The sequence below is a fragment of the Salmo salar genome, chromosome 16 (genome assembly GCF_965601325.2).
Source record: "Salmo salar chromosome 16, fSalSal1, whole genome shotgun sequence".
Taxonomy (NCBI): Eukaryota; Metazoa; Chordata; class Actinopteri; order Salmoniformes; family Salmonidae; genus Salmo; species Salmo salar.
The window spans coordinates 4,358,334-4,382,407 of record NC_138306.1 but is presented as its reverse complement, the minus strand read 5'-3'; the positions used below and the strand labels follow the sequence as shown (position 1 = coordinate 4,382,407).

The window sequence follows — 24,074 nt, the reverse complement described above, 5'->3', positions numbered from 1 at the left end:
TGGAGCAATAGTGTGCGGCAACCTCTATTTCTGTGTGTTGAGTTCCACTGGCCCGCACCTCGCTACCTCAATGTGCGTTTGTTTTCCCTTCTCCAGAGAACTTGTACGGTACTCCCAAGCCCCCAGCCGAGCCCAATCCAGCGGCCCCTCCTTTGAATGTGAGTGAGGCACTGCTGCCCGGAGCCTGGCCCAGCGCCCAGGGCAAGAGGAAGAGGAACCAGTCGGTTAGCAACATGGAGCAGCGAGCCAGCCTGGAGCTGCCTGAGGAGGAGGACTGCAGCCCTCCCGTGGTCAACGAGAATGGCGTGGCCATCACGCCAGGTGAGGAACGTTTAACTGAGCTCTGTCCAAAAACCACCCCTAGACTCTAGTCCTATTCCTAATTTCACTAAACACACAAACATACAGTGGCAGCCAAATACCTATATGAAAAGAAATCATGAAAATGAAATAATAATCTTGTATGGCAGAAAAGTATTTGTACAAATATGACTTTTTTAGTCATCTAAAAAGTCATTAGGTAAGATTTAGCATTTTTGGCTTTATATGTCATTGGTGTATTTATATATTTGTTAACTTACAGTGCATTCGGAAAGTATTCAGACACCTTGACTTTTTCCAATTTTGTTACATTAGTTTTATTAAAAAATTTATTAAATTGTCTTTTCTCCTCATCAATCTACACACAATACCCCATAATGACAAAGCAAAAACAGGTTTTACATAAATATTCAGATGCTTTATTCACACACAAATATATGTATATATACACACACAGTTGAAGTCGGAAGTTTACATACACTTAGGTTGGAGTCATTAAAACTTGTTTTTCAACCACAAATTTCTTGTTAACAAACTATAGTTTTGGCAATTCGGTTAGGACATCTACTTTGTGCATGACACAAGTCACTTTCCCAACAATTGTTTACAGTCAGATTATTTCACTTATAATTCACTGTATCACAATTCCAGTGGGTCAGAAGTTTACATACACTAAGTTGACTGTGCCTTTAAACAGCTTGGGAAATTCCTGAAAATTATGTCATGGCTTTAGAAGCTTCTGACATGCTAATTGACATCCTTTGAGCCAATTGGAGGTGTGGTTCATCCTTGGGAGCAATTTCCAAACATCTGAAGGTACAAACAATAGTACGCAAGTATAAACACCACGGGACCATGCAGCCATCAAACCGCTAAGGAAGGAGATGCGTTCTGTCTCCTAGAGATGAACGTACTTTGGTGCGAAAAGTGCAAATCAATCCCAGAACAACAGCAAATATATATATATATACACACACACACACACACACACACACTACCATTCAAATGTTTTGGGTCACTTAGAAATGTCCTTGTTCTTGAAAGAAAAGCACATTTTTTTGTCCATTAAAATAACATCAAATTGATCAGAAATACAGTGTAGACATTGTTAATGTTGTAAATGACTATTGTAGCTGGAAACGGCAGATTTTTAATGGCATGTCTACATAAGCGTACAAAGGCCCATTATCAGCAACCATCACTCCTGTGTTCCAATGGCACGTTGTGTTAGCTATCCAAGTTTAACATTTTAAAAGGCTAATTGATCATTAGAAAACCCTTTTGCAATTATGTTAGCTCAACTGAAAACTGTTGTTCTGATTAAAGAAGCAATTCAACTGGCCTCCTTTAGACTCGTTGAGTATCTGGAGCATCAGCATTTGTGGATTCGATTACAGGCTCAAAATGGCCAGAAACAACAAACTTTCTTCTGAAACTCGTCAGTCTATTCTTGTTCTGAGAAATTAAGCCTATTCCATGTGAGAAATTGCCAAGAAACTGAAGATCTCGTACAACGCTGTGTACTACTCCCTTCATAGAACAGTGCAAACTGGCTCTAACCAGAATAGGAAGAGGAGCTGGAGGCCCCAGTGCACAACTGAGCAAGAGGACAAGTACATTAGAATGTCTAGTTTGAGAAACAGACTCCTCACAAGTCCTCAACTGGCAGCTTCATTAAATAGTACCCGCAGAAACACTGGTCTCAACGTCTGAGCTGTTCATGCCATAATATGGACTTGGTCTTTTTTACAAATAGGGCTATCTTTTGTAAACCACCAATACCTTGTCACAACACAACTAATTGGCTCAAACGCATTAAGAAGGAATGAAATTCCACAAATTAAGGTTTAACAAGGCACACCTGTTAATTGAATTGCATTGCAGGTGACTACCTCATGAAGCTGGTTGAGAGAATGTCAAGAGTGTGCAAAGCTGTCATCAAGGCAAAGGGTGGCTACGTCGAAGAATCTCATATACAATATATTTTGATTTGTATAACACTTTTTTGGTTAGTACATGATTCCATATATGCTATTTCATAGTGTTGATGTCTTCACTATTATTCTACAATGTAGAAAATAGTAAAAATAAAGAATAACCCTGGATTGAGCAGGTGTCCAAACTTTGGACAGGTACTGTATATTTGTTATATATATTTTTATAAAATGTAATTGTAACTTTTGAGTTTCGTGTATAAGTTGTATATACATTATATACCAAAATTTTAACTCATTTGTATATAATGTTTTATTTTAGGTATGACTTTCCACGGTTAGAAAACACATGCATTTTATAAAAAGTTTATAATACTGTTTATTTATCCATGTATAAATTCTGCATGACACAATTTAAGAATCAAATAAAACCTTAACTGGTCTGTAATAAGAGAAGGCATAATGACGTATCAGGCAACCTGTTAAGTAAAACATTTTTATTAACAGATTCCCTGACGATGATGCCAAACAATCACTCATACCCTGTCTACGCAGTGCTGGAAATATTCTATAAAAAATGTTATAATATGTACCCAACAAGCATGATAGCAGTTGGTAAATATTTCCCTGAAATATTTCCACATGTGCAGTATAGTGCCTTCCAAAATACAGCTAGATTGAGAAATAGGCCTACTGTATGGAGGCCATGTTCAAAGTAACGGTCCAGTGTTTCCAGAGTTGTATGAAATATGACCTATAATTAGTTACAATATGAGTAAAATAGTTTTAGTCCCCCCCCTCATAAAATGTTAATTAGTATTGTCACGTCCTGGCCAGTATAAGGTTAATTGTTTTTGTAGTTTGGTCAGGACGTGGCAGAGGGTATTTGTTTTATGTGGTTCGGGGTGGTGTGTTTGTGTAAAGGGTGTTTGATTTAGTATTTCCGGGGTTTTGGTTGATGGGCTATGTGTTTGTATTCTATGGTAAGTCTAGTGTGTGTGTTTCTATGTTTGGTTAATTGGGGTTGGGACTCTCAGTTGAAGGCAGGTGTTGTCTATCTGCCTTTGATTGAGAGTCCCATATATTAGGGTGTGTTTGTGTGTGATTTAGGGGTGATCATTCTGTGTATAGCCTTGTGCCTTACCAGACAGTTTTTTGTTGATTGTTCGTTCTTTGTTATTTTGTATGTTCATTTTTGAAGATAATTAAAAATCAAGATGAGCATTCACGTACCTGCTGCGTTTTGGTCCTCCATTTCCAACGACAAGCGTGACAGAATCACCCACCAACTATGGACCAAGCAGCAGAAGAAGGAGCAGAGGGAATTCGAGTTGGACTCGCGGGAGAAGTGGACCTGGGAGGAAGTTCTGGACGGGGCCGGACCTTGGCACCAGGCTGAGGATTATCGCCGCCCGCAGTGGGAAATTGAGGCAGCCAAGGCAGAGAGGCGGAGGTACGAGGCCAAGTACGTGCTGAGGGAGAAGCACGAGAGGCACCCCCAAGAATTTTTTTGGGGGGGGCACACGGGTAGTTTGGCTAGGCGTAAGAAGAGCTGGAAGCCAGCTACTCGTGGTTATATGGAGGAGCGTATGGGGTGGAGAGCGCACTATTTCACCCATACGCACGCACAGTCCGGTGCGCGTTATTCCAGCCCCTCGCAGGTGCCGTGCTAGAGCGGGCATCCAGCCTGGTAGGAGGATGCCTGCGCAGCGCATCTGGTCGCCGGTACGCCTCCGAGGACCAGGCTACCCAACTCCCGCTCTACGCACAGCTACCATCAGGCCCCTGCACAGCCCAGTCTGCCCTGTACGAGCACCCCGCTCATACAGGGCTACTAGTTCCATCCAGCCAAGACGGGTTGTGCAGGAGGTAAGATCGAGACCGACTGTGCGCCTCCATAGCCCTGGGTTTCCAGCTCCTGTCTCTCGTGCGGACCCGGAAGTGCGTCAACCCAGTCCGACTCGTCCTGTTCCCGCTCCCCGCACTAGCCTGGAGGTGCGTGTTCATAATCTGGTAAGCCCAGTACCAGCACCACGCACCAGGCTACAAGTGCGTCAACCCAGCCACGCCAGTCAACAGTCACCAGAGCTGCCCGCCAGTCAACAGTCGTCATCAGAGCTGCCCGCCAGTCAACAGTCGTCATCAGAGCTGCCCGCCAGTCAACAGTCGTCATCAGAGCTGCCCGCCAGTCAACAGTCGTCATCAGAGCTGCCCGCCAGTCAACAGTCGTCATCAGAGCTGCCCGCCAGTCAACAGTCGTCATCAGAGCTGCCCGCCAGTCAACAGTCGTCATCAGAGCTGCCCGCCAGTCAACAGTCGTCATCAGAGCTGCCCGCCAGTCAACAGTCGTCAGAGCTGCCCGCCAGTCAACAGTCGTCAGAGCTGCCCGCCAGTCAACAGTCGCCAGAGTGGCCAGACTGCGCTGAACTGCCGGAGTGGCCAGACTGCGCTGAACTGCCGGAGTGGCCAGACTGCGCTGAACTGCCGGAGTGGCCAGACTGCGCTGAACTGCCGGAGTGGCCAGACTGCGCTGAACTGCCGGAGTGGCCAGACTGCGCTGAACTGCCGGAGTGGCCAGACTGCGCTGAACTGCCGGAGTGGCCAGACTGCGCTGAACTGCCGGAGTGGCCAGACTGCCCTGAACGCCCCGAGTTGCCAGACTGCCCAGACTGCCCCGAGTTGCCAGACTGCCCAGACTGCCCCGAGTTGCCAGACTGCCCAGACTGCCCCGAGTTGCCAGACTGCCCAGACTGCCCCGAGTTGCCAGACTGCCCAGACTGCCCCGAGTTGCCAGACTGCCCAGAATGTCCCGAGTTGCCAGACTGCCCAGAATGTCCCGAGTTGCCAGACTGCCCAGACTGTCCCGAGTTGCCAGACTGCCCAGACTGTCCCGAGTTGCCAGACTGCCCAGACTGTCCCGAGTTGCCAGACTGCCCAGACTGTCCCGAGTTGCCAGACTGCCCAGACTGTCCCGAGTTGCCAGACTGCCCAGACTGTCCCGAGTTGCCAGACTGCCCCGAGTTGCCAGACTGCCCAGACTGTCCCGAGTTGCCAGACTGGCCCGACTGCCCCCCGGCGATGCAGACTGGCCCGACTGCCCCCCGGCGATGCCAGAGTGGCCCGACTGCCCCGACAGCCTGGAACGGCCTGAGCCGGAGCCACCTCCAGAAATAGGTGGGTTGGGGAGGGGGGGTGTAGCACAGTGGCGTCGTTGACGGCAGCCACCCTCCCTTCCCTCCCTTTAGAAAAGGGGACTTTTTTTTGGTGTTGCTTGGGGTTATTTTTTGTTAAGGTGCTTCTGGGGTAGCACCTTTAAGGGGGGGGTACTGTCACGTCCTGGCCAGTATAAGGTTAATTGTTTTTGTAGTTTGGTCAGGACGTGGCAGAGGGTATTTGTTTTATGTGGTTCGGGGTGGTGTGTTTGTGTAAAGGGTGTTTGATTTAGTATTTCCGGGGTTTTGGTTGATGGTCTATGTGTTTGTATTCTATGGTAAGTCTAGTGTGTGTGTTTCTATGTTTGGTTAATTGGGGTTGGGACTCTCAGTTGAAGGCAGGTGTTGTCTATCTGCCTTTGATTGAGAGTGCCATATATTAGGGTGTGTTTGTGTGTGATTTAGGGGTGATTATTCTGTGTATAGCCTTGTGCCTTACCAGACAGTTTTTTGTCGATTGTTCGTTCTTTGTTATTTTGTATGTTCATTTTTGAAGATAATTAAAAATCAAGATGAGCATTCACGTACCTGCTGCGTTTTGGTCCTCCATTTCCAACGACAAGCGTGACAAGTATGTTAAAAAAGCAGCTTTTCTGTGGCTTTTTTGTGGCTTACCCCAACAACACAATGGTGAGGGCATATACCGGTCATAAAAAATATTAATGCAAGTAGACTGCTGATTGGCTAGCTCATCATCATCTTCTATGAGGAAATAGCAAGCCTTTCTGTTTGAGATACAAGTTTGAGGTGATTTAAAAATATAGATATTTTCATTTCTTCCAATTTATGCTTTCCCCACAAATACAAGAATAGGATGAGTCAAAAACATCATTTGGGTATGAGTTGACAGAATATCAACTTTTAAAGTGAGATTTTCACTGACAGTGATTTTAACATTCTACGGTATATCCTATAGAGGCAAACAGCAGAAGGCATTTTTGTGTGTCCTGGGTTGCTTCATTTAACTTTCTATTGTACTATGGAACAAAACAGCAATCTTGAATTGTGATTAGAATGTGAAGTTTAATCTTTTGTATAATGGAACAATTTAAGTTTAACGATTTACATGATCTTTCCATAATGTCCATTCTGTTCTCTATTCAAAAATGTCCATTAAGCTTACATTCCGCTCTTTATTCTTGGACATGGAACGCAGCTCAGAGATTTTTGTGTTGATAGCTGAGCCGAAGTTAACTGGAAGGGTGTTTGGCCACTTCTGGAGAGTAGCCCCTATGGTATAAAAGGGGAAAAGGAAATTAAGTAAACACTTACAATAAAGGATGAAAGTAAGTAAATGTACAAAGGCCTATATTCCTGTTAGCATTTTGATTTGTTTTTAAATTTACTGTAGATGGCGTCCAGCTTTGTTTTCTCTAGCGGCTAACAGTGTGGTCCACTCCACTTTGACATCCCCCGGAAGTTGCTCACAAGCAAGACCTCCATGGGATAGACAGCCATGATCAATGTCCATACAAAGGATGAGGCAGAGTTGGTATTGATAGCATAAGCCCAGCCAGCTTGTCAACAAACACCCCTGTCCCTGGATGGATTTCAACCTATTTAAACACGGAAACAGGGATGTTTTTTTTAAATGAATTTTATTTTCATCAAATAAAATATGCAATAGAATAAAAATTGTTTGACTGTGTGAAAATAGATGAATTCATTTAAAGCCGATTTACCTGATCTGAATCAGTCACAGGAACCGGAGATAAGGGGGTGGAGGCAGACGCAGGACTGGAGAGGGCGGAGCTGGGTTGTGCAGAGCCAGACGCAGGGTTGGAGAGAGCATAGCTGGGTTGTGCAGAGCCAGACGCAGGGCTGTAGAGGGAAGGGCTAGGTAGTGCAAGAGAAGCCATTTTACCTAGTTTCCTCACATATATGAAGAGCCCAGGCACATCTGAACTCAGCAAAAAAAAGAAACGTCCCTTTTTCAAGACCCTGTCTTTCAAAGATAATTCGTAAAAATCTGAATTACTTCACAGATCTTCATTGTAAAGGGTATAAACACTGTTTCCCATGCTTGTTCAATGAACCATTAAAAATGTATGAACATGCACCTGTGGAACGGTCATTAAGACACAAACAGCTTACAGACAGTAGGCAATTAAGGTCACATTTATGAAAACTTAGGACACTAAAAGATGCCTTTCTACTGACTCTGAAAAACACAAAAAGAAAGATGCACCGGGTCCCTGCTCATCTGCGTGAACGTGCCTTAGGCATGCTGCAAGGAGGCATGAGGACTGCAAATGTGGCCAGGGCAATAAATTGCAATGTCCGTACTGTGAGACGCCTAAGACAGCGCTACAGGGAGACAGGACGGACAGCTGATCGTCCTGGCAGTGGCAGACCACGTGTAACAACACCTGCACAGGATTGGTACATCCGTACATCACACCTGCAGGAAATGTGCAGGATGGCAACAACAACTGCCCGAGTTACACCAGGAATGCACAATCCCTCCATCAGTGCTCAGACTGTCCGCAATAGGCTGAGAGAGGCTGGACTGAGGGCTTGTAGGCCTGTTGTAAGGCAGGTCCTCACCAGACATCAGCGGCAACAATGTTGCCTATGGGCACAAACCCACCGTCGCTGGACCAGACAGGACTGGCAAAAAGTGCTCTTCACTGACGAGTCGTATTTTTGTTTCACCAGGGGTGATGGTCGGAATCACGTTTATCGTCGAACGAATGAGCGTTACACCAAGGCCTGTACTCTGGAGTGGGATCGATTTAGAGGTGGAGGGTCCGTCATGGTCTGGGGCGGTGTGTCACAGCATCATCGGACTGAGCTTGTTGTCATTGCAATGCTGTGTGTTAGAGGGAAGACATCCCCCTCTCTCATGTGGTACCCTTCCTGCAGGCTCATCCTGACATGACCCTCCAGCATGACAATGCCACCAGCCATACTGCTCATTCTGTGCGTGATTTCCTGCAAGACAGGAATGTCAGTGTTCTGCCATGGCCAGCGCCATTGAGCACGTCTGGGACCTGTTGGATCGGAGGATGAGGGCTAGGGCCATTCCCCCCAGAAATGTCCGAGAACTTGCAGGTGCCTTAGAGGAAGAGTGGGGTAACATCTCACAGCAAGAACTGGCAAATCTGGTGTAGTCCATGAGGAGGAGATGCACTGCAGTACTTCATACAGCTGGTGGCCACACCAGATACTGACTGTTACTTTTGATTTTGACCCCCTCTTTGTTCAGGGACACATTATTCAATTTCCGTTAGTCACATGTCTGTGGAACTTGTTCAGTTTATGTCTCAGTTGTCGAATCTTGTTATGTTCATACAAATATTTACACATGTTAAGTTTGCTGAAAATAAACGCAGTTGACAGTGAGAGGACGTTTCTTTTTTTTGCTGAGTTTACATGCATAACATATTGATTAGATTGAAGATAAGTTTAGTAGTGAAATAACATTTCAGAGGAGTGCTACTGCAGATGTGAAAACCTTATACTTTCTGTGAATATAAGATGAAACAGTCAACCTGGTTCAGCTCATTTGTCGACACTGGCAAACATGCCTCACACAAGCATTACTACAATAGTGATATATGGGTGGACATTGATGTTCAAAATTAACTGACTGGTTTGTAGCATCACACAGACTTCAAGCGGGTCAATACGAACAACACATGTTTGTGAGGAACAAGGTCTTGTGGGGGGTCCTAGGGGTAAAACATTATTAGTAGTCATGGTATCAGTTAGGCTGCCCCCCTTATTCAGTATTGAAAGCTATTTAAAAAAAAAAAATCACAGTTAAGCAGCACAGACGCTGGTTTTTGCCTCCGTTTAGCCCAGTGGATAAGAGTCAAGACTATTGCTCAGTATTACCTTGAAGAACCATCTCCTTCCATGTGTCATTGTGCTGTTTCAGTTCAAAGTTCTCCTGTTTAAGTTTGGAGATCTCCTGCTCCAATTTGTCAACTCTGTTCGTGAGCTTAATGCTGTTTGATGACTGGTACTGTTTTAGGAACTCTTCATCTGATGTCTTCATTTTCACCTTTGACTTCTGGGTATCATATGAATGACAATATGGGTGAATGACAAATGCTGACAATCACTGTTCATTGAACACAGGAGGGACAATTTTGTAGCGGTAATACAATGTAAATGAGCCTTACCTTTGGCTGCAAAGGGGTCGGGTAATCTATGTCAGTTGAGTCGTCTCACTATTCTCCTATTTTTTGGGTTGAAACAGATGCCCCCTTGCTCTGCTTGGGAGCCTGGGGTTGGACATCGTTATCACTGGCGAGTTAATTCATTTTGCTTGTTGTGTGGAATCAGTTGTCTGAAACAAATACAAGGTAGAAGAAGACATTTTCCAGAGTTAGGGTCATGGGTTAGGCTTAAGCCAATTCTTTCCCAATCTAAATGCCTGGCATAACTGCAGCGTGGAGGATTGACTAATATAAGGGACAGGGGGAAACCTAGTCAGTTGTACTACTGAATAAATTCAACTTAAATGTGTCTTCCACATTTTACCCAACCCCTCTGAATCAGTGAGGTGCTGAGGGCTGCCTTAATCTACATCCACATCGGCATCCGGGGAGCAGTTGTTGTTGGGGGTTAACTGCCTTGCTCTGCGGCAGAATGACAGATTTTTACCTATTCGGCTCGGGATTCAATCCAGCAACCTTTCTGTTGCTGGCCCAACGCTCCTACCTGCCGCACACTCTATAAACAACAGTTGCAAAAATGTCAATAAACTTCCATCTACAGACCAACACCCATGCAATGGAACTCTTATTTTTGTGCCTGACCAAATACAATGTGGGTATGGGTGGTGGTTCACATCATGTTATTACCTAACCTGTTACCATTGGAATATTCTATATCCTTGTTAACTTGGATTTTTTATTTTTTTTAATCTTGTCTTATTACTTTAGCCAGCTATATTCTCATAAATGCTGGGGGAAGTTTTGCCCTGGAAATGGGTGTCTCTGTTGTTCCACTCTGTGAAAGACATACAGACTACAATAGCAGTGTCAAACGGTATAACTTAAAAACATGCATATCTGAAGCAGAAGATTTATACTTACTGCTGACAAAAATGACATTGCTATATAATGGGGCCACCTTCCTGGCGGCTTCATCCCGACTCCACTCAATTATGGTGTGATAGTCAGTACAGGATTCCCCTGGTTATTGAGTTTGCTGCCATTGTATCACCTTATAGCATCTGTCTTGACCTCGCTGTACCTCCCTTGAGTGCCCCCCTCACAACAGAGAACTTTCGGTCCATGCTGAATGAGTGAAACATAGTTCTCACTATCTTTACATGATTAGACCAGAACGTTAGCTAACGTTAGTTTTTGCCAATTCTTAGAAAAATATGCTGGCGTGTTAGCCATGTAGACATGTGTAAAGTCAGCAGTCTTCTTAGAGTATCTTTCCATTTCATGTGAATTTAATGTGAAATCATGGGAATACATATCTATTGTTAACTTACCTATCTTCGTCTCATTGTACTTTCAGTTTCTCGTCGTGGTGACTGTATGACTGACTTTAGAAATGATTTTTTTTTTCGACCTGTCTCTCTCCTACTTTCCGCTTGTCGCCGTGGAGACTCGTTGACTGCAGAATTAAAATAATTTCTAGCTACGTCACCCTTATGTTTCTACTTAAAGGGACAAAAAAGGTGAAGCTAGCTAGCTATCTAAAGCTCAGGGAGTGATTTTCGTTATGAGTTAGACTAATTATGCTACTACCACAGAAGAACAACTGAGAGATGGAGTTCACAAAAATACTTCACTGGGCCACATAATGTGAGTACTCATCTTTTGATAGGACTGACACAGTTGTTATATTGCTGTGCAAAGTTGATATGATGCTCATAAACATATTAATAAAGTTTTTATTAAGTGTATTTTACATGTTGTCACTTACAGGACTTGCAAGAGACGCAAAATGAATCAGAGACAAGCAGCTGTCGGCACAGTGACTGCGGTAAGTGGGACCTACAGTGCGTTTTTATTTATTTATTTTGAAAAAAAGTAATGAATATTTAAAACATACAATATACTTGCAGTGAAGCCGCTCAACAACTACATCACATTAGTCATCGAACAGACTCCCACCCAGAGCGACACACAGAAGCAACCAGGGTCAACGCCCTGCTCAAGGTCAAGTCGACAGATTTCCCACAAGGTCAAAAACGGGGACCCGAACCGGCAATCCAACAGCCACCGGCCCAAGCTCCCAACCGCCAGGCTACCAGCCCTCCAAGATCCCCCCCACAGTTCCCCAAGAGCTGCCCTCAACCATCCGAGAGCCCCCCCCCCCCCGAGAAAATAAGAAAAAATTTAAATTATAATAATCATTCCACACCCCAAATAACCAAGAAAATGAACAAAAGTGAAAGACAAAGGAAAAACAGACAACAGCAACGCAAGAAACCAAAAGATATAATGGACCACAAAAATCATAACAGTAAGGCCAACTGAATATGTTTGTGTGCATGTATGGCACTATTTACGTGTGTGTGTGTCCGTGTATGTGCACCTGTGTGCATTTGAATGAGTGTGTGTGTATATGCATGTGTACAAACACCTGCACGGCATCAGCCTCAGGCAAACTGGAATTAGCTGTAAAAACACTGCCCCTTGCTGTCATTCAAACAGACTTTTTGTTATGTTTTATTTTGATATATATTGTTTCCTGTCATTTGTAGGACGGTGTCCCTCAAGAAACAGAGGATATCAGAGTCACATCTCGATTCTCTCCTTTGCTTTGAGACGAGACACTGCTGGTGTGTTGGTGGAAGACTTCCTGACACTTCTACGATTACATTCTGCAGGGACAAGGGCAGTTCCAGCAAGCAAGTATTTTTTTAGAGAAGCCACTAGCTGGTTTTGTAGATCAACTTGAATGTCATCATTACTGCAAAGTATGTACAAAGTACCTTGGCAATTCACAAACTAAAGAAGAAACACTCACGTGTGTCCTCGTCCGTAACAGTGAAAAACTGTTTAGAGGAAGGACATTTCTTTATCAATGTCCTATTGAAGGATCAACTGAAATATATTCTTGAAAATCAGGGTATGCATGAGCTATGTTTTCGTTCTGATGACAATATTAGACATGTAATGAATGTTATACAATGGGTGGGTCTAATCCTGAATGCTGATTGGTTACCCTCCCTGGGCAAGGTGGGACGTTTGCACCTAGTCAACAACCAGTGGAATCATGTGGCGCGAAATACAAATACCTCATAAATGCTATAACTTCAATTTCTCAAACATATGACTATTTTACACCATTTTAAAGACTCTCGTTAATCTAACCACACTGTACGATTTCACAATAGGCTTTACAACGAAAGCAAAACATTAGATTATGTCAGGAGAGTACCCTGACAAAAATAATCAGACACCCATTTTCAAAGCATGCATATATGTCACAAAAACCAAAACCACAGCTAAATGCAGCACTAACCTTTGATGAGCTTCATCAGATGACACTCCTAGGACATTATGTTATACAATACATGCCTGTTTTGTTCAATCAAGTTCATATTTATTTCAAAAACCAGCTTTTTACATTAGCATGTGATGTTCAGAACTAGCTTACCCACCGCAAACTACCGGTGAATTTACTAAATTACTCACGATTAACGTTCACAAAATACATAACAATTATTTAAAGAATTATAGATACAGAACTCCTTTATGCAATCGCGGTGTCCAATTTTATAATAGCTTTTCGGCGAAAGCACATTTTGCATTATTCTGAGTAGATAGCCGTGATGGCCGGGCTAGCTAATTTGATACCCACCAAGTTTGGCCCTCACCAAACTCAGATTTACTATTAGAAAAATTGGATTACCTTTGCTGTTCTTTGTCAGAATGCACTCCCAGGACTTCTAGTTCAACAACAAATGTTGTTTTGGTTCGAAATAATCCATAGTTATATTGAAATAGCTCCGTTTTGTTCGTGCGTTGAGGTCAGTATCCGAAGGGTGAAGCGCCGGCGCATTTCGTGACAAAAATTCAAAATATTCCATTACCGTACTTCGAAGCATGTCAAACGCTGTTTAAAATCAATTTTTATGCTATTTTTCTCGTAAAATAGCGATAATATTCCAACCGGGCGACGTTGTATTCGTTCAAAGAGAGAGAGAAAAAAATGGAGTCCTCTCGTGCATGCGCGCTCCAGTGTCAGTGTTCCCTGCCTGACCACTCACAAACACTCCTGCTGTTTTTCGCCCAGAGACTGCAGAGCTCTCATTCCACTTTCTGGCGCCTTCTTAGAGCCAATGGAAGCCTTAGAAAATGTCACGTTACAGCAGAGATGCTGTATTTTTTATAGAGATGCCCTAGAAGGACAACAAATTGTCAGACAGGGCACTACCTGCATTGAATCTTCTCAGGTTTTGGCCTGCCATATGAGTTCTGTTATACTCACAGACACCATTCAAACAGTTTTAGAAACTTTAGAGTGTTTATTTAGAGTGTCTTTAGAGTGTCTATCCAAATCTACTAATTATATGCATATTCTCGTTTCTGGGTAAGAGTAGTAACCAGTTTAAATCGGGTACGTTTTTTATCCGGCCGTGAAAATACTGCCCCCAAGCCCCAACAGGTTAAAACCGCATTCCAGCAGGTGTCTATTCCACAAGTTACCAATAGCTAAATCTATGAAGTTAAAATGCCTATTTACTCTGTTCCATCTGACTGTGCAATCCAATATTTCATCAGCCCAGCCAGGCACTTTATAAACTTTATCTCCACTATAAAAATCATCTAGACATTATTGCACATTTCTTTTAGACTAACATTTAGTTTTCAACAGCAGAGATTTGTGTAAACCTTGCTGTCTGTCTCTCTGGCATTTGCAACATTGTTTCAATATTCAAGATCGATCTCCAGCTGTCCCATAGTAATGAACGTGTCGGGACAAGAGACAGGGAGGCAGCGTTTCCCAGTTAGTCGAAATCATGAATCAGCTACACCCACTCAGCATCGTTCACACCTTCTTAAGCTTTAGCCCCACCCAGCTCTTTAAGGATTCACATGTGAGGTCAAATTTCAAGACTAAAGGCTGGTTTATGCTACGCGTGTGTTTGTAAATTCAATTTGGAATGCCAGAGTGTGCTCAGAGTGTGCTCTGGGCGTTCGTAAACTCAGAGCGTTGTCAGATTGTCCTTTCATAAATTCTGAATGTTTCGCTCTCGGCGCGTTCAGAGTGCACACTGGACGCTCTGGCCGAGGAGTAAGGTTGATCCAAGCGTTCTGACCTAACAACAGCAGTCAAGCACTCAAGCTAACTGGCTAACGTTGGCTAGCCTGCTAGCTACTTCCAGACACAAATGAGGGAACAGCTTACTCTGACTATTTTACTTGCCTTAGCAGAGCTGGGTAGGATGTTTTTATGTTATCCAGAGCGTTGGTGACTGCCACTGTGCTGCTGGCAACAATTTCATTAGGCATTTTTTGCCAACGTTTACTGACACCGGCCATATTCAACGGGTGTTGCACGTTCGTAAATTGGTCGGTAATTCTGCACACTGGAGTAGATAGCCAGAGTGAATTTACCTGCTACGTCTATTGACAGTTGTCGCAGTGACATCATTCTGTTGAAATGGTTACTGGCATAGTGGAGTCTATTGTTTAGACATCTAGCTAGCAGGCTAAACAATGAAACATAATCCCAACTCATAACATTACTAACCTGCATGAATCTGCAGGTAGCTAACCAACCGGGTTCAATGTTAGCTAGCGGGCTAACATTAGGTTATAACTAGCAATGCAAATTTCTCTGAGATACAAATCATTTTGCTACAGAGATCATACATGAAATGTTAGCTAGCAAGCCAGCCAGCTAACGTTAGCTAGCAAGCTAACATTACGCTTTAACTTGAAATGAAAACTACCTTCTGACAAAATTAGAAACGTGTAATATCTGAAAATGTAGCTGCCTAGACTATCTCACCCGTACAATTGGATGGACACTTCTCCCTCTCTGTCATGGATGACCATGGTTGCCTTAGTTTGAAGATGTAATCTGGCTACAGGTGTTTTATACAACAGCCTTCTGTGTGTTCTCTTTTCAACTCAATCTGCATATTTGCAATCAAACGCCAGCATTTACTCCCTCTCCTTAGCTATCGTAATCTAATTCCACTGTGCATTCCACTGATATCAAAACTCGGTCCTCCAGAAAGTGGAGAGCAACACCTTCGCAGTTTTACTATGAGATATCTTTCAAAAAATCTGCATTAGAAAGGATTACCTACACATACTGACCAGCTCATGTTATAGACAGAAGCGCGCTACATGGCAGACCAATCAAACTCATCTCTCGGCATGTCCAGCCCACCCATTATCTCAGCCAATCACTGCTAGCGGGAATTTTCCCTGACTTTTTCTGTGGCTAAACCAACTAGGCTCGTAATGTAACCATTTTATTTGTATTTACAGATGGTATACACTTTTTTATTAAAGTACATGAAAGTTCACATGTTCCAGAAGACATAAAAAGTTTATATTCAAATGGCTCTCCTGTGAAGAAGTGTTCCAGAGGGCAAAATAATAATTTAACTGTCACATGCACCAAAATACAACGGGTGTAGACCTTACCGTGAAAAGCTTACTTACAAGCCCTTAACAATGCAGTTCAAGAAATAGTTACTAAATAAACTAAAGTAACAAAAAAAAATAACACAAAAAAATTGCTAAACAATAATGAGCCTATATACAGGGGGTACCGGTACCGAGTCAATGTGCAGGGATACAGGTTAGTCAAGGTAATTTTGTAAAGTGAGTATGCATAGATAATAAACAGTGAGTAGCAACGGTGTAAATACAAAGGGTCAAAGTAAATAGTCCGGGTGGCCATTTGATTAATTGTTCAGCAGTTTTATGGTTTGGGGGTAGAAGCTGAGACTTTTTGTCCTAGACCGCTTGTCGCCTAGACCGCTTGCTGCTCCGGTACCGCTTGCCGTGCGGTAGCAGAGAGAACAGTCCATGATTTGGGTGACTGGAGTCTTTGACAATTTTTTGGGCCTTCCTCTGACACCGCCTGGTATAGAGGTCCTGGATGGCAGAAAGCTTGGCCCAAGTGATTACTGGGCCGTATGCACTACCCTCTGTTGTGCCTTACAGTCAGATGCCGAGCAGTTACCATACCAGGCGGTGATGCAACCGGTCAGGATGCTATCGATGGTGCAGGACCTGGGGACCCATGCTCTTGAGGATCTGGTGACCCATGCCAAATCTTTTCAGTCTCCTGAAGGGGAAAAGGTATTGTTGTGCCCTCTTCACAACTGTCATGGTGTGTTTGGACCATGATAGTTAGTTGGTGATGTGGACAGCAAGGACCTTGAAACTCTCTACCTGCTCCACTTCCGCCCCGTAGATGTTAATGGGGGCCTCCTTTTCCTATAGTCCACAGACAGCTCCTTTGTCTTGCTCACATTGAGGGAGAGGTTGTTGTCCTGGCACCACACTGCCAGGTCTCTGACCTCCTCCCTGTAGGCTGTCTCATCATTGTCGGTGATCAGGCCTACCACTGTCATCAGCAAACTTAATGATGGTGTTGGAGTCGTGCTTGTCCACGCAGTCGTGGGTGAACAGGGAGTACAGGAGGGGACTAAGCACGCACCCTTGAGGGGACCCAGTGTGTAGGATCAGCGCGGCAGATGTGTTGTTTTCCACTCTTTCCACCTGGGGGCGGCCCATCAGGAAGTCCAGGATCCAGTTGCAGCGGGAGGTGTTTAGTCCCAGGGTCCTTAGCTTAGTGATGAGCTTTGTCGGTACTATGGTGAAGACACTTGCCAGTTGGTCCACATATGCTTTGACTACATGTCCTGGTAACCCGTCTGGCCTCTGTGGCTTTGTGAATGTTGGCCTGTTTAAAGGTCTTGCTCACATCATCTATGGAGAGCATGATCACGCAGTCGTCTGGAACAGCTGGTGCTCTCATGTATGCTTCAGTGTTGCTTGCTTCGAAGCGAGCATGAAAGGCATTTAACTTGTTTGGTAGGCTCATGTCACTGGGCAGTTTGCGTCTGGGTTTCCCTTTGTGGTCCGTAAAGCCCTGCCATATCCAACGAGTGTCAGAGCCGGTGTTCGTCTGAGGGCATAGCGCGGTTTCTTATAACCTGTTATGGCTAGGGGGCAGTATTTTCACAGCCGGATAAAAAACGTACCCGATTTAATCTGATTATTACTCCTGCCCAGAAACTAGAATATGCATATAATTATTAGCTTTGGATAGAAAACACTCCAAAGTTTCTAAAACTGTTTGAATGGTGTCTGTGAGTATAACAGAACTCATTTGGCAGGCCAAAACCTGAGAAGATTCCATGCAGGAAGTGGCCTGTCTGACAATTTCTTCCCCTTCTTGATTATCTCTATCCATTACAGAGGATCTCTGCTGTTACGTGACACTTCCTACGGCTCCCATGGGCTCTCAGAAGGCGGCAAAAAGCTGAATCGTGGCTTTGCAGGCTCTGGTTGAAAAAAAGTAGCGCGTTTGGGTAGTGGCTGGTTACAGTACTGTGAGACTCAGGCTCGTGCCCGCGTCGACCCCATGTTATGTTTTCTTTCATCTGTTTACCTAAACGCAGATTCCCGGTCGGAATATTATCGCTTTTTTGCGAGAAAAATGGCATAAAAATTGATTTTAAACAGCGGTTGACATGCTTCGAAGTACGGTAATGGAATATTTAGAAATCTTTTGTCACGAATTGCGCCATGCTCGTGACCCTTATTTACACTTCGGATAGTGTCTTGAACGCACGAACAAAACGCCGCTATTTGGATATAACGATGGATTATTTTGGACCAAAGCAACATTTGTTATTGAAGTAGCAGTCCTGGGAGTGCATTCTGACGAAGACAACAAAGGTAATCAAACTTTTGTAATAGTAAATCGGAGTTTGGTCAGGGCTAAAGTTGGTCGGTGTCTAAATGGCTAGCCGTGATGGCTGGGCTATCTACTGAGAATATTGCAAAATGTGCTTTCACCGAAAAGCTATTTTAAAAATCGGACATATCGAGTGCATAGAGGAGTTCTGTATCTATAAGTCTTAAAATAATTGTTCTGTTTTTTGTGAACGTTTATCGTGAGTAATTTAGTAAATTCACCGGATGTTTGCGGGGGGTATGCTAGTTCTGAACGTCACATGCTAATGTAAAAAGCTGGTTTTTGATATAAATATGAACTTGATTGAACAAAACATGCATGTATTGTATAACATAATGTCCTAGGGTTGTCATCTGATGAAGATCATCAAAGGTTAGTGCTGCATTTAGCTGTGGTTTTGGTTTTTGTGACATTATATGCTAGCTTGAAAAATGGGTGTCTGATTATTTCTGGCTGGGTACTCTGCTGACATAATCTAATGTTTTGCTTTCGCTGTAAAGCCTTTTTGAAATCGGACAGTGTGGTTAGATTAATTAGAGTCTTGTCTTTAAAATGCTGTAAAATAGTCATATGTTTGGAAAATGGAAGTTTTCGGATTTTAGAGGAGTTTGTATTTCGCGCCACGCCCATCATAGGATATTGGAGCAGGTGTTCCGCTAGCGGAACGTCTAGATGTAAGAGGATAAGTGTCCGGATTAGTGTCCCGCTCCTTGAAAGTGGCAGCTCTACTCTTTAGCTTGTTGCGGATGTTGCCTGTAATTAATTGCTTCTGGCTGGGATATGTACATACGGTCACTGTGGGGACGTTGTCGTCGATGCACTTATTGATGAAGCCGGTGACTGAGGTGGCATACTCCTCAATGCAATTGGATGAATCCCATAACATATTCCACTGGTAGCAAAACAGTCCTTTATCGTAGCATTTGCGTCATCTGATCACTTCCATATTGAGCGAGTCACTGATACTTCCTGCTTTGGTTTTTGCTTATAAGCAGGAATCAGGAGGATAGAATTATGGTCAGATTTGTCAAATTAAGAGAGAGGGAGAAGTTTGTATTCATCTTTGTGTGTGGAGTAAAGGTGGTCTCTACTTTTTTTTCCTCTGGTTGCACATGTGACATGCTGGTAGAAATGAGGTAAAATGGATTGAAGTTTGCCTGCATTAAAGTCCCAGGCCACTAGGAGCACCACCTCTGGATGATAATTTTCTTGTTTGCTTATGGCCTTTGTGGCAAACCTCTTCAATGTTTGGAGCGTTTGTCACAAATTAAGTGGGAAACTGTCACCAAAGTCAGCCCAGAATGAAAGTTCTTTCGAACATGACAGTACCTGTGTGTTTGTTTCTCTGTCCTGGTCCACCCAGGCCGCAGGTAAGGTCAAGGATAGCAGGGTTCGGTACACAAATCTGGTTCTCGGTAGGTCCAGGTCTAAACGCCAACAGGTAAGTCCAAAACAGCTCGTACACGGTAAATCCAGCCAATGTAGATTGTCTCTTTCTCTATGGTTCATAGATCCTTCCCGCCCTCTCTCTCTCTTCCTGGTTTTTCTTGACCCTTTATCTGTGGGTCGGCTCCACCTTCTGAGGGTTCCCCTTGCTTCTGGGAATTGTAGTTTTGGCAGTCGGCCATTTTGTGATCTGTAGTTCTGATCGGGGTGGCCATTTTAGTGATCGGGCAGAGCCCCTTTATTAGTTCGGCCCTCACATATCTGCCATTTATCACTCGACCCCCTTCTTTGCCACACCTTATACAGGTCTTAGTGCCAGCATCGGTTTGTGGTGGTAAATAGATGGCTACGAATAATATAGATGAGAAATCTCTTGGTAGATATTGTGGTCTAAAGCTTATCAAGAGGTATTCTACCTCAGGTGAGCAATACCTCAGGACTTCTTTAATGTTAGACCACAAGGAGTTATTGACAAATAGACACACACCTCCATTCCTCGTCTTACCAGACGCATGTGCTCTGTCCTGCCAATGCACTGAGAAGCCAGCCAGCTCTATATTATTTGTGTCATTGTTCAGCCACGTCTCGGTGAAACATAAGATATTACAGTTTTTAATGTCCCGTTGGTAGGATAGTCTTAATCGTAGATCGTCCAGTTTTTTTCCCTATGATTGCACATTGGCCAATAATGCAGAGGATCGTGGTGGTTTACCTACTCGTCGGCAAATTCTTACAAGGCACCCCACCCTCCTCCCCCTTTTTCTACGTCTTCACGCGGATGACTAGGATTTGGTTTTGTCTCAACAAAGCAGTATATCCTTTGCGCAAGACTCATTTAATATTTTTTGTTGTTGTCTCGTTCGAGGTGAGTAAAAGCTCTTTTCGGTCATAAGAGACGGTAGCAGCAACATTATGTACAAAATGAGTTACAAAAAATGCGAAAAAACTACGAAAAATAGCACAGTCGGTTAGAAGCCCGTAAAACAACAGCCATCCCTCCGGCGCCATTATCGACATACACCTAGTTTCCTGAAATTAATCACATATATCTTCCAAACACTGGCTTCTCTGACATTATCACTTAAATATAGGCGATGGCACTTTATATCAGACCTTGAAGACATACAGTGATGATGATTTCTTGTCCCTTATATTTAATAGGGACAGACATTCCGCTAGCGGAACGCCTCACCAATATCCAATGGTATAGCGTGACGCGAAATACAAATACCTAAAAAATGCAAACATATGACTATTTTACACCATTTTAAAGACAAGACTCTCCTTTATCTAACCACATTGTCTGATTTCAAAAAGGCTTTACAACGAAAGCAAAACATTAGATTATGTAAGGATAGTACCCTCCCAAAAATAATCACACAGCCATTTTCAAAGCAAGCATATATGTCACAAAAACCAAAACCACAGCTAAATGCAGCACTAACCTTTGACTCCTAGGACATTATGTTATCCAATACATGCATGTTTTGTTCAATCAAGTTCATATTTATATCAAAAAACAGCTTTTTACATTAGCATGTGATGTTCAGCACTAGCATACCCACCGCAAACCTCCGGTGAATTTACTAAATTACTCATGATAAACGTTGACAAAAAACATAACAATTATTTTAAGAATTATAGATACAGAACTTCTTAATGCAATCGCGGTGTCAGATTTTAAAATAGCTGGAGAGCTATCATTCCACTTTCTGGCGCCTTCTGAGAGCCAATGAAAGCCTTAGAAAATGTCACGTTACAGAAGAGATGCTATATTTTTGATAGAGATGCCCTAGAAGGACAATAAATTGTCAGACAGGGCACTTCCTGTATAGAATCTTCTCAGGTTTTGGCCTGCCATATGAGTTTTGTTATACTCACAGACACCATTCAAACAGTTTTAGAAACTTTAGAGTGTTTTCTATCCAAATCTACTAATTATATGCATATTCTAGTTTCTGGGCAGGAGTAGTAACCAGGTTAAATCGGGTACGTTTTTTATCCGGCCGTGTAAATACTGCCACCTATCCCAAACAGGTTAATTGTGATGGTGTACCAGTCTTTCAGTCCTCCAAATTCAGTATTTGGCCAATACTGTGTTGTGTCAAGGAAATACCCCCAGAGAGTAGAGCTCTTAGTGCCGGCAGGTAGCCTTATGGGGCGGCAGGTAGCCTAGTGGTTAGTGCTGTTGGACTACTAACTGAAAGGTTGCAAGATCGAATCCCCAAGCTAACAAGGAAAAAAAAATCTGTCGTTCTGACCCTGAACAGTTAACCCACTGTTCCTAGACCCGTCATTGAAAATAAGAATTTGTTCTTAACTAGTTACGAGTTAATAAATGAAAAAAAGAGATAAGCATGTGCTTTTGTGTGGTTTGGATCCAAAAAGCTATATGACCTGCTATTTCAAGTCTTTTGTGGAGGAATGTGCAACTCTCATTATGTTATGTTTGTGATGCGGTAGCAAGACCATTACTACAGAACTTCAAACAATTTAATAGAGAGTATGGTTGTGGACTGTGCCTTCACTCTGGGATACAACACACAAATTGAACGTCAAAGGTTTACACATGTTTAGATAAGAAACCGAACGACAGAGATCACCAAACCACTGTAGAGATAAGAGAAATAGTTATGACTGACGGCCAAACTATATTGGGCACGAAGGGCTCATCTGCCATTTTGGGTTTACCTAAGTTTGATTTGATCAATGGAATGGTCCCTGTGTGTTACTTGGAGTGTGCAGACAGATGGCCACTTTATGGATTGATTCCAAGAGCTATGCACACTATGGTACATTAAACCCAGATAATTGACATCTTCTGTCTATAAAACCTCCAAATAGTATTGCTTGAGTTCCAAGATCAGTAACTGAAAGCAAAATTCCAGAAAGCCCACAAGTGGCAACACTGGCTTCTCTACTATAGCTTGCCAGTCCTGAAAGCCATACTCCCACAGATGTATCACTCTCATTGGGCTTTGCTGATAGAGGGAGTAAGCATTCTGTTGGGGTCTGAAATAATTGTAGGGCAGGTCGATTACGCCCACAAGGCATTAGTGTACTTTGTTGGAGGTGTAGCGTCACTGTACGGAGAAGTGCACATTACATTCAATGTTCATTCACTTCTGCCTCTAAGCCAAAGCGTAGTACACTGGGGTCCTTCGTGGGCCCACTCAGCCTTTATGTTTCAGGATTTCAATGAATACCTCATAACACAAGTGAAGAGTAGTAATGCTTTACACAACAAATATGCAAATACAAATACAGTGGGGCAAAAAAGTATTTAGTCAGCCACCAATTGTGCAAGTTCTCCCACTTAAAAAGATGAGAGAGGCCTGTAATTTTCATCATAGGTACACGTCAACTATGACAGACAAAATAAGAAAAGAAATTCCAGAAAATCACATTATAGGATTTGTAATGAATTTATTTGCAAATTATGGTGGAAATTAAGTATTTGGTCACCTACAAACAAGCAAGATTTCTGGCTCTCACAGACCTGTAACTTCTTCTTTAAGAGGCTCCTCTGTCCTCCACTCGTTACCTGTATTAATGGCACCTGTTTGAACTTGTTATCAGTATAAAAAACACCTGTCCACAACCTCAAACAGTCACACTCCAAACTCCACTATGGCCAAGACCAAAGAGCTGTCAAAGGACACCAGAAACAAAATTGTAGACCTGCACCAGGCTGGGAAGACTGAATCTGCAATAGGTAAGCAGCTTGGTTTGAAGAAATCAACTGTGGGAGCAATTATTAGGAAATGGAAGACATACAAGACCACTGATAATCTCCCTCGATCTGGGGCTCCACGCAAGATCTCACCCCGTGGGGTCAAAATGATCACAAGAACGGTGAGCAAAAATCGCAGAACCACACGGGGGGACCTAGTGAATGACCTGCAGAGAGCTGGGACCAAAGTAACAAAGCCTACCATCAGTAACACACTACGCCGCCAGGGACTCAAATCCTGCAGTGCCAGACGTGTCCCCCTGCTTAAGCCAGTTCATGTCCAGGCCCATCTGAAGTTTGCTAGAGAGCATTTGGATGATCCAGAAGAGGATTGGGAGAATGTCATATGGTCAGATGAAACCAAAATATAACTTTTTGGTAAAAACTCAACTCGTCGTGTTTGGAGGACAAAGAATGCTGAGTTGCATCCAAAGAACACCATACCTACTGTGAAGCATGGGGGTGGAAGCATAATGCTTTGGGGCTGTTTTTCTGCAAAGGGACCAGGACGACTGATCCGTGTAAAGGAAAGAATGAATGGGGCCATTTATC

The 24,074-nt window shown here is 43.3% G+C and overlaps 1 protein-coding gene across 9 annotated transcripts in view; it reads left to right on the top strand.

Annotated features, from left to right (window-relative positions):
- Window positions 1–24,074, top strand: part of LOC106573044 (membrane-associated guanylate kinase, WW and PDZ domain-containing protein 2) — a 324,009-nt gene that overhangs the window by 130,333 nt on the left and 169,602 nt on the right. For all 9 annotated transcript variants that reach the window (XM_014147683.3, XM_045696840.2, XM_014147669.3 and 6 more), the window contains one exon: window positions 97–321. In XM_014147683.3, the coding sequence (XP_014003158.3) occupies window positions 97–321 (225 nt within the window). The remainder of the gene's footprint in view (window positions 1–96; window positions 322–24,074) is intronic.